Source organism: Carex rostrata, chromosome 4, assembly GCF_964058835.1.
Source record: "Carex rostrata chromosome 4, lpCarRost1.2, whole genome shotgun sequence".
NCBI classification, from domain to species: domain Eukaryota; kingdom Viridiplantae; phylum Streptophyta; class Magnoliopsida; order Poales; family Cyperaceae; genus Carex; species Carex rostrata.
In genome coordinates, this window is record NC_135921.1 from 15,215,300 (window position 1) to 15,235,346 (window position 20,047).

The 20,047-nt window shown below is 32.5% G+C and overlaps 1 protein-coding gene and 2 long non-coding RNA genes across 3 annotated transcripts; 1 reads left to right on the forward strand and 2 right to left on the reverse strand.

Annotated features, from left to right (window-relative positions):
• Positions 1-866: 866 nt before the first annotated feature.
• LOC144553180 (uncharacterized) lies at positions 867-2,363 on the reverse strand. Its single transcript, XR_013511335.1, has 3 exons — positions 1,863-2,363; positions 1,706-1,769; positions 867-1,616 (listed from the first exon to the last, which is right to left on the reverse strand). It is a non-coding gene; the product is annotated as an uncharacterized LOC144553180 (long non-coding RNA).
• A 687-nt stretch (positions 2,364-3,050) lies between these two features.
• CLS (cardiolipin synthase) lies at positions 3,051-5,428 on the reverse strand. The gene is made up of 8 exons (XM_078301875.1): positions 4,933-5,428; positions 4,729-4,795; positions 4,571-4,645; positions 4,415-4,466; positions 4,183-4,268; positions 4,024-4,098; positions 3,825-3,919; positions 3,051-3,620 (listed from the first exon to the last, which is right to left on the reverse strand). Exons 1-8 carry the CDS (start codon positions 5,385-5,387, stop codon positions 3,539-3,541), a joined length of 987 nt encoding a protein of 328 aa, XP_078158001.1. The 5' UTR covers positions 5,388-5,428; the 3' UTR covers positions 3,051-3,538.
• Positions 5,429-19,077: 13,649 nt separating this feature from the next.
• LOC144552427 (uncharacterized) lies at positions 19,078-19,807 on the forward strand. Its single transcript, XR_013511136.1, has 3 exons — positions 19,078-19,244; positions 19,348-19,393; positions 19,699-19,807. It is a non-coding gene; the product is annotated as an uncharacterized LOC144552427 (long non-coding RNA).
• The last annotated feature ends 240 nt before the right edge of the window (positions 19,808-20,047 follow it).

Here is a 20,047-nt window from a genome sequence, read left to right on the forward strand (position 1 = left end):
GGTAAAGGATGGTCAGATTGGCTGGGACTGGAGGTCCTGCGGCATTGGTGGTGGTCGCATGCGGCACTGCCGTGCGGTCTGTTCCTTCGGCTGATGCTGATCCGGGCTCTGCTGTCACCGCAGAGGATGTCGCATATGGCCTTGGTGTGGCCGTACGGGGTGATAGCTGGACTGGTTCCTCTTCCATGGGTTCCCCTCCGTCTAGTGCAGTCACTGTACACACAGCTGCTGGTATGGCCAGTGCCGGAGCTGGTGCTTCGTAGAGTGCAATTCTACATCTAATGCGAACATGCCTTTCCATTCTCCCTTCCCTCTCTACGCTAGCTCGTGATATGATTCTTGTAGCGAGGTGGTTGGCTTGAGACTCCTCCTCGGGTTCCTCAATCGGTTCTTCCTCTATGATTGGGGGTTGAGCTTCTTCAAGTACCCTTGTTGGACATCTCCTCATGTTGGTACCTCTACTTGGATCGGGTGTTAGTGTCTCCGAACACAAAAACCCTAACAACTTGTCCCCCATGTGGATGTACACGTGGACAACCGTTTTGTTCTTGTACCAAGCCATCAAGAGTTGACGCTCCTCCACAAGGTATGATATGTTGATGAATGGATTGCCTTGCACCCTTTCTTCGTGGATGTCCACCTTAAGATATTTCGCGAAGAGTGTAACATAGGCCCCTATAGTGATGTTATACTTGCTACGAGTCTCTAGGGCTACCTCCTTGAGGTGCTTCCTAGCTTGAACTGGTTAATTTTGGACCGAGCTGGCTCGTTAACAGCTCGGTCCAATAACGAGTGAGTCAGGTGCGACTCACGATCAAGCCACGAGCTATGAGCTTTTTTGCCACCCCTACTTCTGCTAGTTTTGAAAACCCAAGTTTTTTACCTTAATCTTCCAAAATTTATGCAATTCAACAACCATGTTAGTCAAAAGCATATAAGCAATCAATCCCCAAATCTTATATATGTACCGTACCGGTACTGTACCAGCGCCCAAAGAACAAAAAATAAAAGGGCAAGCTCGAAAAGATTTATAATCTATGATTTCCTTTGAAATGATTCCCAGAACTGGCATGGCATACATAGCATGATTAAAACCTTGCATCCGAATCAAATCACCTATTTTCGCATTTACAGAATAATTGGAACAAGTGAAACAAATCCATCCCTTTAATATATTGGAAACGTTAATAATTGAGTTGACTTAATATGAGATACGTCTCATAGAACTTATTCAAAAACTAAAAAATTGATACTTATATCTCACCATGAGCATAAGAGCATAAGGTTAATACTTAATAGTCCAAGGTCTTATTTCTACTGAGCTGCTCTTTAATCTCACTAACGAAAACTTTCTGGTTATTTTCTAGTCCACGTACCAAATTACTAATAAATTGGCAAGTTTCTATTTTATGTACCAATTACCAATCAATTTGGTATTTTTCCCGAATTACCAATATGGTGATAGTTTATAACAACAGAAGAGTTATTAAAGTAATAGAAGTTCACAAAAAAAAAAAAAATAAGTATTTTGTACCTGTAGCCTTCTCTAAGAGCATCCTGATCAGTTTTAATTCGAATGGTACCATTCTCATTCATATCATGTCCATAGAACTGAACTGTGAGAAAAGAAGGACACACACATCATTCTCAAAGTAGGAAGCATAGTTTGTTTATTGCACAGTAAGATGGAAAGGAAGATATATACCATAATCATGAACTTCTTGTGTCGCTCATAAGCATTGAGGCCCCTTATCTGAGATTGATACTGCCTAAAATAACAGAAAAACCAAATTAATTTTTAAAATTCAATTAGAAAATCCAAACAAAAGCAAAAGCTGAAAATATATAGATAGAAAGATTACAGCTTCTTCTCTTGCTTGTCCCAAATTGCAGATTTCATGTTCCTCAAAGATGCCATGCTTTAGCTTCAAGCTGGTAAAAACAACTTCGCTGTAAACTAAGAACGCACCAAATTGACCGATTGTCTAGCAATATCAAAATTTGAGAAAGATTAAGAGCAGAAACTAATAGATTCATAATCTCTTGAAGTGCTAGACTAGTGGGCAACGACGATTGGTGCATGATTTCTACATTCTGCTTAGATCTAACATTAAAATTTACTACTATAGAAAAAACAAGACAATTAACAGGCCAGTACAGCAGTGTTGTATTAAGATAAAAAAGAGAGATTGAGATCATTGATATCCATACTATAATGTCTCTTTGGAACAGTTTATCAAGCAACTGACGTGCACGCCATGAGGATCCCAAAAACACAAAATCCGTCTGAAATTACACAAATCCAAGGGGAAATACCAAAACTTACTCCAATTACAATTAGCATTCACTCACCTACAGATTCACGCAGTCAAAGGAGATGAGCAAGTAAATGCAAAAATCCTCTCATTAATCAATGAAAATCAAACAAAATAACTCAGTGCTCGTTCTCCTTACATGTCGAATCATCACGAATTCATTCCGGTTGTTGTTATGTCGACCATAAATGCATCAGATTAGAAGAGGATGATCACAGAGTCAGAAGTAAACTTCCTAGGAAGTTTACTCCACCAGATCAACAACCTAAAATAGGAATCAGGCATTATCAGATGATAGCGGGGGACACGACATTGCCATGACGGAGGAGAGGAGCATCTGATCAGGGATCAACGGGATTTACAGATTGAAGTTAAAATTGAATTGAAACTTCACAATAATAAAGCAGTGTGGGAGATGGGAGCGCGTGAGAGGGCTGTTGCGGTTAATGCCAGTTGAAAGTTGAAACCACATAAAAATGGTGGGACGACGATACCTTTTCTCATATGACAAAGGGTAAAGTCAGCATTTAGTAGAGCTACACTACTTTTCAAAGGCGTTTAAAACCCGAACTCGTTTAACGGCGGATGCAACACAAAAACAGCACTAGCACGAAATAATATTTACTATATAGACTTCCATACAATTTAAACACAATTCTCACTTTTCAAAATAGTATTGAATTAGAATTACTTTACGAACCAGACATTTATTAAGAATAACAATCTTCAAATTAGCAATATTCAAAAAATAAAATCCAAACAATAATTATACTATTCTGAAAACCTGAATAATATTTATTCCTTGTGACGATCCAAAGGCATCTCAACCAAACCCTCCATCAGATTTAAATACTAAAAAATTTCTTAAATTTACTAAGATATGACTACAATGTGCCTCTTCTAAAAATGAGACTGAACCTTTTAGATGGAATTGAACATGAGACCAAAAGCAAAGACATGTAAGCAAATGAATAACACGGCTCTATGCACAGTCCAATACACATAACAACACCTTAAACGAACAAAATAAAACAAATCTACAAAAGTGTTCTTTAGCTTCTTGAAGGAAATCACCATTGTGACGTTTAATTTTGGCATTTGATCTCCTATTAAAGTTGAACCAGTTTGAACTACAATCTACGGAAGTTGGTTTGCAAAGTTTGTATCACCGGTGGCTAAAAGAGCAGTAACTTCAGTAAGATCTCATATAACTTGATCAACCGTCATCTTATAATGGGTTTATTTCTAAAATACTGGATTCCATACCCAACTGTCGATGCAACTGTTGTTGAAGCTACTAACCAACTGCAGGCAAACAGATTCTATCAGATCCAACTTTAGAGATAAATGTAATTAAGGATTCTATCAGATCCAACTTTAGAGATAAATGTAATTAAGGATTCTATCAGATCCAACTTTAGAGTTTCTTTGAGTTTCATTAATATCCTACTTTAGACCAGATACTGGAAACTTTATGGTTAAGTAAATTTAAGGAGATAAAAAGAAAACCTCAAGTAGGTCAGGTATTGTTGCGTCTCTTCAGTCCCAAAATCAGGTTGAAGGAGAGCCGCCCCAACTAATAACAATTGGAGCACTGTATTGACCTAAACAAATGAAAGAAAAATATTATAAAAATTCTCCATATATAATAACACAAACTAAAATTAAACCAAATTTAATGCATAAGGTGTAAAAATGATTATTAAACCTTGCTGATAAAAAGAGGCTCAACTTTTTCACGATACTGTCCATCTAGATTGAAGAACTCAGACCAACTATCCCACTAAAAGTTTTTATAAAATAAGACTGTTAGCAACATATTTGCTTCAAATTTATTTAATGGACTGTAGCATGACAAAAATCTTGCCTTCCAATTCATCATTAAAACGCGTTTGTATACAGCACCACCAACAAGACCAATATCTCTAAATACTACCAAGCCCACAAGTCCAGCTTTTTTTATTTGTAGATAACAAACAAACAATTATCATGCAAGATTAGTTTAATAAATGAAAATGCAATGTGATAACCGTCCCTATGTAATAAAGTAAAACATGTGGTGGCATCATTCAATCAGTATACTTTCATTAGTGACTTACGATGAAGGAGATCCATTTTCACCATAGATAAGGCAACGCATCCAATTAAAACCTGATCAAATGTTATCTCAAATTGATGTTCCAAATAGCAATTGATTTACTAAAACTATAATACCAAAATACTGATGATGTTAGGCTAATGAACAAGTTAGTTACCTTGTCAGCAAGTGGGTCGAGGTAGGATCCATAAACAGAGTTTATGGCCATCTTCCTTGCAAGAAAACCATCTAACTAGAATAATTAAAGTGATAATGAAGCACTAAGAAATAACACAAACATAGTTGAGAATGAACCACTAAGATAGGACAACATACCCAATCAGTTGCGCCAGAGACGATCAACGCACCAAATGCTGGCACATACCATTCATTCATAATCATCCTGTTTCAAATTACAGTGTTATCTTTATAAAAATAAATAAACATTCATACAGTCAGTGGGTACACATTCGTACAGTCAGTATCAGTCCCAACGAATATAAATATTTAAAATTAATTAATTGAAACAATTAATCTTACCAGCCAATTACAGGTCCTGAGACCATCCGACTAATTGACACCAAATTCGGTAAATTTAGAAACTTTTCATTGATCCCAGCTGACCCAATATCTAATATAGGTTTCGTCCTCTCTGAAATTAGATGCTGACCATTTCTCCTATTCTTCGTCGCTGATGAAAATGAAAAATCGAACGCAATAGGCAAGCATCTCAGTCTCACCTCTTGTAAATCTCTGGGGAACTTGACCAACCTCCCTCCAAAGTATAGAGGATTTGAACGCTGAGAGAGGTTCCATGGAGGCCCGATCCTGATCCTGGTCCGCAGAGTAACAAAGGAGAAGGAATTAGGAGGTGATAGAGAAGGTAATGGAGAGAAGGGTACAGTGCCAGTGGGGCTTGAGGCGTGAAAGAGCGAAAGGTAAGATTTATTGTTAGAGTTTCGGATCAGGGTTTTGAGGGTTTTCAAGAACGCCATTCTATTCTACTTCTACAAGAATAAAAATGAAGGGAGGAGATGAACAAACGGGAATGGGCTTTTTGTCTGAACCCAGAAAAATATACGAGAAACAAGTGAGGTAGTGGTAGTAATATTCCATCCGTATTTGTTTTTACATTCTAATTTTAATTATTTGTAGCAATAGTAGATATATATTATAAAAAAATTATGTTATTTATTATTATAATTAAATAAATATTACAAATTTTAATATTTTTCCTCATGTTTGGTTGTGACCTAAAGCTAAGGAGGTCTAAATTAGTTATTCCAATTTAGGCTGGTCTAAATTATTTATGTTTGGTTGAGGTCTAAAGTTAAATCATAGCTTAAACTATTCCTTATTTGGTTAGAGTTAGTGGAGGATTAAAGTTTTGAAAGCCTAAATTGGTTAATTATTTATATTAAGATACTAATTATATAATATTAATATATTAATAATAACTGTAATATATTATATATTATTATAAAATTTATTTAATACATAAATAATATAAAATATTAATTATATATTAATAATAAAGTACTAATTATATAATTATAAATTAATAATAATTATTAATAAAAAGATACTAATTATATAATATTAATATATCAATAACAACTATAATATATTATAATATTATTATAATAATGATTTACTATATTAATAATATTAATTATTAATTATATAATTATAAATTAATAATAAGATACTAATTATATAATATTAATATATTAATAACAACTATAATATATTGAAATATTATTATAATAATTATTTAATATATTAACAATATAACATATGTAATTAATAATAATTATGAATAAGAAAATATTAATTATATAATATTAATATAGTATAATATTATTATAATAATTATTTAATATATTAACAATATATGATATTAATTATATAGTTATATATTAATAATAATTATTAATAATAAGATACTAATTATATAATATTAATATATTAATAATAACTATAAAATATTATAATATTATTATAATAATTGTTTAATATATTAACAATATTACATATTAATTATATAGTTATATATCGTTAATAAGATACTAATTACACAATATTAATATATTAATAATAAAGATACTAATTATATAATATTAATATATTAATAACAACTATAATATATTGTAATGTTATTATAATAATTATTTAATATATTAACAATATAACATATTAATTATATAATTACATATTAATAATAATTATGAATAAAAAAATATTAACTATATAATATTAATAAACTATAATATTATTATAATAATTATTTAATATATTAACAATATAGGATATTAATTATATAATTATATATTAATAATAATTATTAATATATCAATAATAACTATAATATATTATAATATTATATAATAATTATTTAATATATTAACATATTAATTATATAATTATATAATAATAATAGTTATTAATAATAATATACTAATTATATACAAATAAAATATTATTATAATCATTCAAGTTAGGCCACGAGGTGGAATAAAAATTAAACCACCATGTGAGGTGGTTTAATTTAGGCCGGCCTAAAGATCGGCTTATGCCATCTTAGTCCAGCTTAATTAAGGCACGTTTGGTGGAATAATGAGGCGTAAACTCTTTATTCCACCCTTTAGGCCACAACCAAATATGGTGTTTATGTTATTTTAATAAATATTCGATCTTATATGGACTCGTATCCCTATCTGTCTAATATATGTTTTATATTCGTATCCGGAAAATGAAAACAAAGAATATGGATATGATTTCACCACTATCCGCTCCGTTTTCACCCCTAAGTGGTAGTATGCACAGTCTGCCGCGCGCTATGTACACATTTTCAATTTCAATTTTTTAATAATTAATTTAAATTGTTTAACATAATCTTTATATGAATATGTATTTGTAAATTAAATTAATTTTTTTCTAAAAATTTTACTAACTTTTTAGATGAGTCAAAACTTACTTGATTCGAAATTTTTTGACCAAATTAATTTTACATTATGAATCATTAAAAAATTTTAAAAAAATATTAATATGTAGTACACATCACTAAATGTTATGCATAGTACCATAACCCAATAAGTGCTATTCATAGTACCATAACCTCACTCGAGATATAATATTAATCTTTGGATTTTCAAATTGTCGAAATGGAAATTTTTTATTTGTGAAATGCCAACATTTGAATTAGTGACCATTGATCCACTTGTTGACAAGGAAGATTAGCATAAAAATGTAAATTCAAATTCCAACACTCCGTTGACCCACTTGCTAACAAATTTATTAGATTGATTTTAAAAGACAAATTTATTAGAATCTTGTCTTAGTTTAATTTTAAAATGTATTAGATTGATTTTAAAAGATAAATTTAAACTATTAAAATTAGTTTACATCACGAGTGACCTATTTGTATGTCAAATGTATAAATTTTCAAATTAATTAGTATAAAATTAATGTAAACCACGATATTTCTAGATATGATATTTGATACAAAAATATATATATAATAAAATAAAGTAACAAACATTAAGTCTAAACGTGAAACAAATTAAATATATATATATATATATATATATATGAGGAGGGATCGGATGACACCGTTTTTTGGTGACATCGGATGACATCGAGCATTTTCAATGTTTTCAAAGTCCAAATAGTCGATCCAAACCGTTCAACATAATGAATATGTTAAAATGTACTTGCAGATCAAATTTTACATTTTTTGGAATTTTTTTACCATTTATTAAGTATTTAACAAAATCGCTATATTCAGACCATTAAACTTTTGTATCCATCTTAATAAATAGTAAAACAATTTAGAAAAATGTAAAATTTGATCTGCAAGCACATTTTAACATATCCATCAAGTTGAACGGTTTGGATCGACTGTTTGGACTTTGAAAATGCACGGTGTCATCCGATGTCACCAAAAACGGTGTCATCCAATCCCTCCTCTATATATATATATATATATATATATATATATATATAGGATTTGGCTATGGTGCTATGGGTTGCATAGAGGGCTACGGTGCTACGGCTCAATATTGGAGTTTTCAAAATCCTAATGGTCGATCCGAACCGTTCATCTTGTTCTCCATATTAATATGTGTTTGGAGGCCAAATTTTACATTTTTTTTGTAAATTTTTTACTATTTTTTAGATTTATTGACTATTGCTATTTTTTATGGTCCAAATTTGTCTGAAAAATAACGATTTTCAATAAATCTAAAAAAATAGTAATTTTTTTCCAAAAAATATAAAATTTGGTCTCCAAATACATATTAATATGGAGAACAAGATGAACGATTCAGATCGACCTTTAGGATTTTGAAAACTCGAATATTGAGCCGTAGCACCGTAGCCCTCTATGCAACCCATAGCACCGTAGCCAAATCGTATATATATATATGAGGAGGGTTAAAATGCACTGTCTTTTTGTGCTCCTAACGTGCACCCTCCCCTCATATATTTATTTTCAAAGTTCAAATAGTCGATTCGAACCTTCCAACGTGTTTTTCATATTAAAATGTGCTTGGAGACCAAATTTTATATTTTTTTGGAAATTTTTTACTATTTTTTCAGAATTTTTGATTAAACTAAACAATAATAAAAAATTCAACAAAGTGATGATTTTCAAAAATTCTGAAAAAATAGTAAAAAAAATTTCAAATTCCAAAATCCTGAGAGCAGGGTGCACATTAGGAGCACAAAAAGGAGGGTGCATTTTAACCCTCCTTTATATATATATAGAGTTAGGCTGGGGTAATATGGATAGCATAGTGGCCTCTATGCTACGGCTCAATATTTGAGTTTTCAAAATCCAAACGGTCGATCCGAACCGTTCATCTTATTCTCCATATTAATATCTGCTTGGAGACCAAATTTTACATTTTTCTGAATTTTTTTACTATTTATTAAGTATTTTACAAAATTGTTGATCCAACAGTGGCTGCACAAAACAGTAAAACCGTTGGATTAGCGATTTTCAAAGTGGCTTAATAAATAGTAAAAAAATTCAGAAAATTATAAAATTTGGTCTCCAAACAGATATTAATATGGAGAATAAGATGAACGGTTCGGATCGACCGTTTGGATTTTGAAAACTCGAATATTGAGCCGTAGCATAGAGGCCACTATGCTGTCCATAGCACCCCAGCCTAACTCTATATATATATATATATATATATATATATATATATATATACATCTTCAGTTAGGATCAAACGCGTAATTGTCTGTATAGAAAATGTTGTAAGAACTCTCACAAAAATCCAAATAATTGTTGGTCCTAAAGGCACCTAGAGGGGGGTGAATAGGGTCTTTTTAAATTTTAATCTAAGTTATAAAGTTCGAATGTGTCCTAAAATTATTCTTGGCGGAAACTTAGAATAACTTTGTTCTAAACTAAAAGTATAAAATAAATAAAGTAAAGTAAAGAGTAGAGTTTAGAGACACTTGACACGAGAGTTGTTTACGGAGTTCGGCAATAACGCTTATATTTTCGGGGCCCGCGACCTTCGAGATGGTGCGCCTCTCTTTATCCAATGAGAATTACAAAGTGGAACTGGTGAGCCCTTACAATCTTATGGAAAGTCACACGTCCCGAACAAGGAGCACTAAGACTCAGGTTGGTCAATCCGATTCGCATGGACTCAAGGATTGCTGGGTGAGCACTACAGCTGAAAATAGTAAATGGGTTGATCACGCAGGATCACTCTAAGAGTTGTATAATTGATTGAATAAGCTTGAGATTGATTGTGAGTATTGAAGTTTAAGCACACAAGCAACAATGGCTTTCTCTAGATCTGTAAATACGAAATATTAAAGTTGGGTTTGGCTAGAGTGTCAATCCAAATCTTGGAATAGCTTCTATTTATAGAGAGCTGCCAAAAAGGAAGTAAGTGGTCCCGACCGTTGCAATGGTTCATGGACCGTTACAACGGTATGGTAGTTCGAACATGTTTGGATATTCAATGGTCAAGGACTATTGTAACGGTCCCCACAACGGAAGTTCTCTGACTCAACTTCCGGCTGGGGCCGCTTGAATTGATTTAATGCGACGCAGTCATTTCTGCAACGGTTCATGGACCGTTGCAATGGTAGGCCTCACTTAGTTCAGTCTCAAGCTTATTTTACCAATTTTACAGATTAATTGTTCTTAATCTTGAGTTATGATTTTGCTATCCATACTCTTGTGCTTCATGACCACATCCTTGATGTTATATTGTAGTTCATCAATTCATCCTCGATGTGTATTTATTGTATCTCCAGTTGTCATGAACCTGCACATGTCTCAAGAAGGAAAACTGTAAAATGCAATTTTGTATGTTTTGCAAATCCAGTCAAACAAGTAAATCAAGGGCTCCAAAAGTCAACAATCTCCCTCTTTTGACAATTTGCAAAACATGCATATCAAGTGAGTGCATAAATTGGTTATTGCCACAAAGTTCAGAAAATTTGAAATTATTGAAGTTTTTGTTTTTTTCCCTTTTTTGTGTTATTCTTTTGTGTCATGGAATACCAATATAGCATGAACTTGTAATATCTCTCCCCCTTTTTGGAAATGGTCAAAAGGGCATAAAAACAAGTTATGCTCAAAATGAAGAGAGGGCTAGCCCTCAATTCATGCACTCTCCCTTAATTTGGTAAAATTATAAATTAAGGCCTAAAAATAAAAATATCAATAGAATATTGAAATTAAAGCATGTAAATTTGCACTAAGTAGGAATTTGAAGTGTATGTAGTGCAACATATGGTAATTTGACTCTTTTTTTAGTCATGAAACTATTGAAATTTGAAATAAAAACTTGATCATATAAATCTTATAAAATAAGATAATATCGAGGTTAAAATTTTGATCAAGTGCATTAGCCTCTTGTTCTAGGCAAAATATTATTATAGCATGAATTTTTAAGAATATAAATTAATCATTTTAGTGATTCTTTTAATCGGTATAATTTTGAAGTGGAATAAATGATCAATAGGTTGTGCCACAAAATTAAACGAAAATATTGAAATTAGAATTATATTATTGGAATCAAATATTTTTGTCCTTCTAAAATAAATATGCCTCTAAAATAAGCAAATAAATGTGACATCTTTAGATGTAATCAAATAAATGTACCTCTAAAATAGGCAAATTTTGAAATTAAATCTTTTGCATGATTTGATCAATTTTTAATCTTCTCTACACAAGGAAATATTGAAATATATAAATTGATCAAGAGATATTGCATAGATGTGATTTTAAATAAAAGAAAGACACAATACAATTAAATCTACACATCTTGATTAATATGGTACTTCGATATACATATATATATATAGAGAGAGAGAGATAGGCTAATGTGCTTCCATAAGCACTTGGCCCGAAGTGCTGCCACCCCATTTTCGATTTTTCAAAATCCAAAAAGTCGATCCGAACCGTTCATCTTGTTCTCCATATTAATATCTGCTTGGAGACCAAATTTTACATTTTTTGGAATTTTTTTTGCTATTTATTAAGCCACTTTGAAAATTGCTGATCCAACGGTGGCTTGCCAAACAGTAAAATCAGGGGTTCACCGTTGGATCAGCGATTTTCAAAGTGGCTTAATAAATAGCAAAAAAATTCCAAAAAATGTAAAATTTGGTCTCCAAGCAGATATTAATATGGAGAACAAGATGAACGGTTCGGATCGACTGTTTGGATTTTGAAAAATCGAAAATGGGGTGGCAGCACTTCGGGCCAAGTGCTTATGGAAGCACATTAGCCTATCTCTATATATATATATATATATATCACTACTAGAATTCCCAATAATAGCAACGGTACTAAGTGGTATTAGCAAGCGTAGGAAGGACCCTTGCAATAGAAATTGAGTTTTTGATTTTTCTGATTAAATTAATATAGTTGCAACGGCAGGCCCTTGCAAATAATCACACTTGCTAATGACTCCTATTGGCCCTTGCTAATATCTCTTATTCCCCCTTGCAAATAATAAGACCCACCCAAAACATGAGTCCTAGACGGCCCCACACACTAGTTGCAAGGGCCACCGTTGCAAATAATTTTAAGGATTATGTTTATATTATTTTATTGTGAAGTCCATTACTATTTGCAAGCGACACCGTTGCAATTGTTTTTAGTGTAGTTTTTTATATTATTATTATTCAAAAGGACTTTTAGGATGTTGTTTATTATATTTTATCATTTAATTTCTAAATAGAGAGACTTTAATATTTGAATGGTGAATATAAATATAAACCACAGCAACAAAAACTTTAGTTATTTTTTTTAGAGAAAGAAAATTATAATACAAATTTATAAGTGGCTACAATAATTTTATACGAAAGGTTCATGTAAATTTATTGGTGAATATATGATCTCTCCCTTCAAACGGTTAATATAATTATAAGCGACTACAACAAGAATTTTAATATATTTTTTGGAATAAAAAATGATAATACATATTTATATCAAAACTAACAAAGTTTAATGATATTTTTTTTAAAAATTCATTAAAATATATCAGACACATACACTGATTAACTTCTTATAAGAGAAAGAAAATAATACTTTTTTTTAATATGCATTTCCACTATAAAAAATAATAATATAAGAGACAATTGGTGTCTAACGATTATCTTTTTTCAATAAAAATTTCCAATCTAATGCCTTAATTGTTGTTTAATAATTAGAAAATATTTCTTATTATTTTTAATTAATACTATTTAATCGCAATGAAATGTAATTAAGCAGCAACAACTTTTTCTCTAATTCTGACAATTTAATATATCATAAATTTTGAATTGAACATGATTTTCATAGTCCCATTTAAATAGCACAATTTGATCTGAAATAAGTGATACAGTTGTAACTATGTAAATAGTAGTTAAATATTACAATCCTTCTTATATACCACAAATCACAAATATTGTCTGCACTTGTGTTGTCAAGTTACTGAAATATCTCATATGTCCTCCTGCATATTTTTTTTACACATGAGATATAATCTAAATGAAAAAATTAGCATAAATTCAAAGTCAGAAATAAAACTATACTCGAATTCAGGTATTTTAGCTAAGGGACTATATGCTCAAAAGCACATTTGTAAAGAAAACAGAAAGAAATTAACATTTGATATGGGAAAAAGGTCCTGTTGATGTTTCTTTTTTTAAAGCCCTATCTAAGTTATCATGGAAAAAATGATATTAATATCTGGCCATCCAGGGTTAACTCCAAAATTTGAAAGAAATTAAACAACTAATCTGAGACCTTAATACACCAATATGGTATGAAGTTGTATCAGAATGAACCAAACAAATTTGAAAGAGTACCAGCAAACATATTTGTCATTCAAAACCGATCTTTACCTTGCTTTTACAGTTCACCCGTCTCTAAGGGACCCGGGTGACAGTCTGAATTTGCATCTTTCTCTGGTAAGACAGGTCGCAGGACCTAACAACCCGACTCCACAGCCTTACCCGGCAACAAAGGCAGCAGTAAATTACCGGTTCCTGCCACTGTTTGACTATTCAGAACGACTCTAGTATCAGCCGTGTCAATTGGGTAGTGGAGCCATGCTGCCATCTCATCCTCCCCTATGAGAATCGATTCCTCCTCGTTTGGTACCAGCACCATGTGTAACCCAGGCTCAATTCAGAACTGGCACCTCCGAATCCAATAGTTGGTACCAAATTCATTCTGCCCAATGGTCTTGACCTAAGAAGGTGGGCACAGTCTGAAAGCCTTAATTTATTTAGTAATTTTTATTTGATCATGTGGGCATTACATCAAACAGCTTTTGCGCACAAAATAAAATAAACAAACTTACGGACTTACGGGCGACAAAACTAAGATACTTGCAGATTACCTTTAACCTTCAACGCTAGTAAGGAAATGAGATGGAGGCAGCTAAAGTACTACAAATTAGTATATCAAGAGAATGAGGGGAAGGATTTCGGAATTCACAACCTCTACGTGACCTGATAATGTGTATGTTTATTTTGTTCACAACCTCTACAATTTATTTCAGAATAACATACAAAGTTGGCAGATTGATCCAACTTATTTCACTCCGATGCTATATGGCTTACATCTCACCACAAACAAAAGGGTATAAGCTATTCTGGATGTCAATCTATTGCAAACCAACATGGTATGACAATTAGGAAAATCTACATGTCACTTTACAAATTAAATCGATTATAATAGCATACTCTTTGTTAGTACATATCTACCAAAAATTATACAATTTTGTAACTTCCCTGATAACAGGTCAATTTCAAGTAAATCCCTGTATATTGAAATTCAATATATCATGCGACCTACAATAAGTTGTATAAATTGGACAGAGCCAATTACAAAAGATTGTGTCCTTTCTCATTATAAAAGCACCCAGATCATATAATCTGTTGAACGGGTGATGTTTATCATGTATCAAAATATAATCAATGTAATGGTGTATTGGTTTCATAACTAAAGCCCTGTGATTTTACTATACTGATTTTTTTAAAAATTGAACAAATCAGGTGACTATAATCACTGCCATATTTATTTAGCAATGGTAAGTCCAAAATCGGACAATCTTTTAGTTACAAATTTATATAGCACACCTTCCTATGGAAGTATTGATACTTGAATTATTTTCTTGGTATAACAATTAAGCATAGCCTTAATTTTGACTTACATAAATATGGCTGGTGCCGTGGATGCTGGGGAGACGATCTCCAGCTTTGAGCTGGGTGCTGATAACTCTGTGTTTGTGCCTCATCGACCATGTGCATTCGCTGGACCCGGGCCTGGTGTGACCAGGGCATGCATGCCCCGCAGAGTCGCCGTGGCTTGCTTCTTTACCAAATGGCCTCTCACTAGTGCTTATAGCCTTTCTTGCCTGAAAATTTATTGTGCACTTATGTCAATTCATCGAACACCTTGTGTGCACATAATCATACAGCGGTATACAACTAAAAAAACTGAAAAAATAAACCTTGGCACTGTCAGACTCGATTGTGAGTTTGATCTGCCCATTTCAACCTTGGGAACGGTGCTTTCTTTGATCGTGGCGACCGATTAGAATCTGAAGTGGCGGAGGGAAAGAGGAGAAGAGTCGAGGAAAGAGAGAGAGGTATTAGAGGGAAACAAAATGGTTTTACCGTTTTAGAGGGAAACAAAATGTTGGGCGAATTAGGGGGGAACAAATTATTTTAGAGGGAAACGAAATGTTTGGCGAATTAGAGGGAAACCAAATGGTTTTAGAGGGAAACGAAAAGGGGGCTGAGAAGAGAAAAATCCAGCTAAGGAAATGAATTTTCTAGAGAGGAATTTCTCTGGATGCGATGGGGTAACCAAAAAAATGGTTAAGTATAGATTTTAACATAGCAGTTTTAGCTACAAAAAATTTGTTATATACATTGAACATTCTTTAAATTATATAGGCCATGTGCTGCTTAAAATCAAAACTGCTCTGTTAACAAAATCGTCCAAACTAAGACATCAGAACCAGTCATTTTTTATCCGACGGCACAGAACTTGATATTTACTAATTAAATAGATGTACAACAAATAACATGAAAATAATTCAAAAAATAAAATTAATTTATTTTTACATCTACTATGGTCAAATCATACTTAAAATGTAAATTTTTAAATAATTTCATCATTATTTGTCCCTTCAAATTTAGTAAATATTTGTGGACCGTTCATTTTCTCTTGCCATTTCGACGGTTGATTTGCAATGAAATCAATCCAAATCTATTTTAAAATGATCAAGGGAAAACATTGAACGTATGGAACATAAATATTTTGTAGTTTGATTATGACGGGGCTTCGATCCAACATGAAGTGCTTATGGCCATACGATGCATCAATTTTCAATCAACTAGATGGATGGGTAAATAAAAATAATTTTTCGTCGAACTTTGGTGCAAGACAATAAATGCGGTGCTATTTAATTTCAACGGTTCCGATCGGCCAACAGACAATATATTTTCGCGCGCCTTCACTAACTCACAAGACAAGAGTTTATGTCTCATGTAACATAAACTCTTGTCTTGTGAGTTAGTGAAGGCGCGCGAAAATATATTGTCTGTTGGCCGATCGGAACCGTTGAAATTAAATAGCACCGCATTTATTGTCTTGCACCAAAGTTCGACGAAAAATTATTTTTATTTACCCATCCATCTAGTTGATTGAAAATTGATGCATCGTATGGCCATAAGCACTTCATGTTGGATCGAAGCCCCGTCATAATCAAACTACAAAATATTTATGTTCCATACGTTCAATATTTTCCCTTGATTATTTTAAAATAGATTTGGATTGATTTCGTTACAAATCAACCGTTGAGTTCTCGTGTGAAAACGAACGGTTCGAAAAATATTTTTATAAATTTGAATGGGCATATAATGACGAGCATATAAAAAAATGATAATGATAAGTATCATTCGATGATATAAGATGTAAATAATTTTTTTTTTTTTGAAATTTTATGCAAATTTTTTGCTGTACATATATTACTCAATTAGTAAATATTAAGTTTAGAACTGTTCGATAGGTAATGGATGGTCTTGATGACTTCATTTTAGAGGGTGTGAGTAGAGAGTCCCTGTTCTCTGAGGTAACATAATATATCTATTTAGATTCGGTTGTAGATGATGCACATAATCTTTTAATATTCGTGCATAACGATAATCATACGACTCCGATCTAAACATAAATATAACGTTACCTCAGACTATATGAATCTGTATGTAAGTTTCCTAGTAAACAGGATACAAAGCCTCTCTGCACTTAGGGTTTGTTTTCATTTCTCCAAACATTTCATTTGGGCGGCCTGTCTCCCTCTCTCTCTCTCTCTCTCTCTCTCTCTTTGAGCCGACACCCAAATCGAAACCGCATCCAGGAGCAGCAAGGCGGGGCTACAATTCTCCGTAGGTCCGATTACACGATTTATGAAGAAAGGTGGTGAGAAGCCCAGAGAAGCTGGTGGAGACGGCCATGGCGGGGCGCAACGCCTCTCACGACGCCGCAAATGCTTTTCGTGTGTGCAACGTCGCGCTCTTTCTCGGAGGTCAGTTCGACCATATTTATCTTTAATTTAGTTTGCTCTAGAGGTAAATTCAACCTTATTCTAGAACTGAGATCTATTTTGGGCACCGATTTTGACATAATTGGAATTGAGGTTTGTATTTTTCCATTATTCTGGAGATTTAGCACCATTTTCCAGCACTGTTTAGTTTATTAGTTTTGGTCTTAAGTTTTGCCATAATTGTTTCAATTAAAGTCCATTTAAGGCACCAATTTATGCAAGTCAATTTAAAGAAACCAGTGGCCGAGGAGAAAAGAACTTAAATTTCTTGTTCTATTGGAAAATACATAAACTTATTGGAAAATTTAAGCAGTGGCTGAAGTTTAGTTTATAAGCAGTGGGCTGAAGTCAATTTAAAATACATAAATTTCTCATGCCATGCCATACTGGAGGCACACCACTTGATATACATAGTAGGTTGGTCAGTGTATGACAAGGTCAAGCTGGTCAGTATAGTACTGGTTTACCAAAAAAGAGGATAAACATAATTAATTGTACTAAAACACTAACATTTAGGAGTTGATATATATTTTTTTCAATATTTTGTGTTTTAGGGTGGACTAATGCAAACACATGATGAAGAGACCCGAAGATTCTTCAAGCACTCGTCAGTTATATGTCAACTGATATCAGGTAGAAATCTGCCCCATCGAGTAAGGTTAGATCGAACATCCAGTCGAGTTTGTTGCGAGCCAACTGATTTTGTCCAAATCATGTAGTAAGGCGGTAATTAATTTGGAAATTACTAGTTTTACATTTTTTTGGTTTAATTTTGGTAACCCTAAAATTTTCACTTTTTGGTAATTGAAGGACAAGTTCTGTAAATTTAGTGTTTTGGCTGAACAAGGACAAGTATATTATGTGAAAGCTAACTTATAAACACTCGTGCGAGGCTGGAGGCGGCTCAGGTGGGGCGATGGCTGGTCTGGTGCGGACATGTAGCGTGTGCTCAGGTGTGTGCGAGAACAGTCACCAGTAAGGGTCGGTTAGTTGTTGGAGTTTGGTAAGTTATTAATCCTTTTTAAAGATAAAATTTAGAGCACAAATTTTGTATTGCTTGAGCTGCAAGGTTTGTATATTCTGATTTTAAGGTAAACCAAATTGCCATAATTTGTTCTTAGTTTTCTGAAAAAGTAAGTAATGTAAGTACTGTGTATAAGATTTCATAGTACAAATGAAGTTTACAAGAAATAAAATTTCACTACTATATTTGTGCATTGTGTTGCTTCAATTTTGCACTGCCCTTCTTTAACATAAGATCTGATTTCTTTTTGCATTTATGTTCTAGTCTTAGTTAGGAAGTTTATTTGCAGATCATGAGTGGCTTTTAATCTAGTGGTACTTTGGGTTGTGTTGTGAAATCTGTCTAATTTGCTCGTTAGAGTTGCTGTTTTATTGGTGTTCCTTGCTATTTTTTTTTTTTTCAAAACTATGTTAGGGTTGCTGGTTTTATGATTACTGGTAAATGGGAAGTTGGCTTATCCTTGATTGATGCATATTCTAAAGAAATTTAAAGTAGTAAAAAAGAGCAACTTGCTATTTTTTTTTTCAAATTGCTTATTGAAACATACAGTGACTTTGTCGAAAACAGAAAATAAGGGAAGGGTGGCCAAGGATCCCTGGTAAATTTTCATAAAAGCGCATGAGAAATCAGAACTTCAAGAAATTTAAAGAACAGCTCACATCCAGCAGCAGGTGCACCTTATAAACCTGTTTTGTATTTTCCCTGGCTGATGAGTCTAGACTATACATAAGCTCTCTAAGGTTAATATTCATATATATCTTATTTAGAAAGTGGATGTTACAGTAAAAACCGTATTATTTATGTTTTACTATATTTGATTGTGTTTTCACTGTATTATTTAAGGGTTTCAGTGCAAAATTAACCGAAGAGCAGGCGTCACTATTGACTGGTATGTATTTATACACACATGCTCATACTCTCTTAAATTACAATTTTGTTTCAGTTGGCTTCCATTAGCAAATTACCTTGATATTGGGTAATTTATTTATGTACTGTTTTTTAGAAAACATGAAATGACTTGATAATTTGAATAATATTTTAGTTATAGTCTTGCCTTGAAAACAGGAAAAGTTTAGTTATAGTCTGCCTTGAAAACCTTATAGGACTTGTAAGTTGTAAACATATTTTAGTTTCTTATGGTTAAATATATGATAATTTTTTAATGTACTTTTTTTTTCCTTGTGCAAATTACAGGATCGCTTCAAAGGATCTATTTGTTTTTCTTCTCGGTAATTGTTTATCATTCTGCCTAGAGAAAACTTGTAACAAGACCAAGTCAATGTTGCATATGATGATTGATGCTAATTACAAATTTTAGAATTATGTAACTAATTTGTTGACTGTAAATTATTGTAAATTTTTGTTAATGGGCCGTGGTTATATTTTTTGTACTGTTGTTGTATTATTTTTTGGTATTTTAGTAAAATGTATGATAATACACTTTGTTGATTAATGCTTATTACATGTTATCTCTATATTTCAATCTGTTCTTGTAATCTGGTTCAATGGATTTCCATCTGTTCTTGTAAATCTGCTCTGTTAT

Excerpts from the sequence above, each read along its gene's own strand:
- CLS (XM_078301875.1), bottom strand. The coding sequence starts at position 5,387 with ATGGCGTTCTTGAAAACCCTCAAAACCCTGATCCGAAACTCTAACAAT. Across the intron at positions 4,646-4,728 it reads TCTCTGGCGCAACTGATTGG|TTAGATGGTTTTCTTGCAAG; the intron begins GTATGTTGTCCT and ends TAATTATTCTAG. Across the intron at positions 4,269-4,414 it reads GAAAATGGATCTCCTTCATC|CTGGACTTGTGGGCTTGGTA; the intron begins GTAAGTCACTAA and ends AAATAAAAAAAG.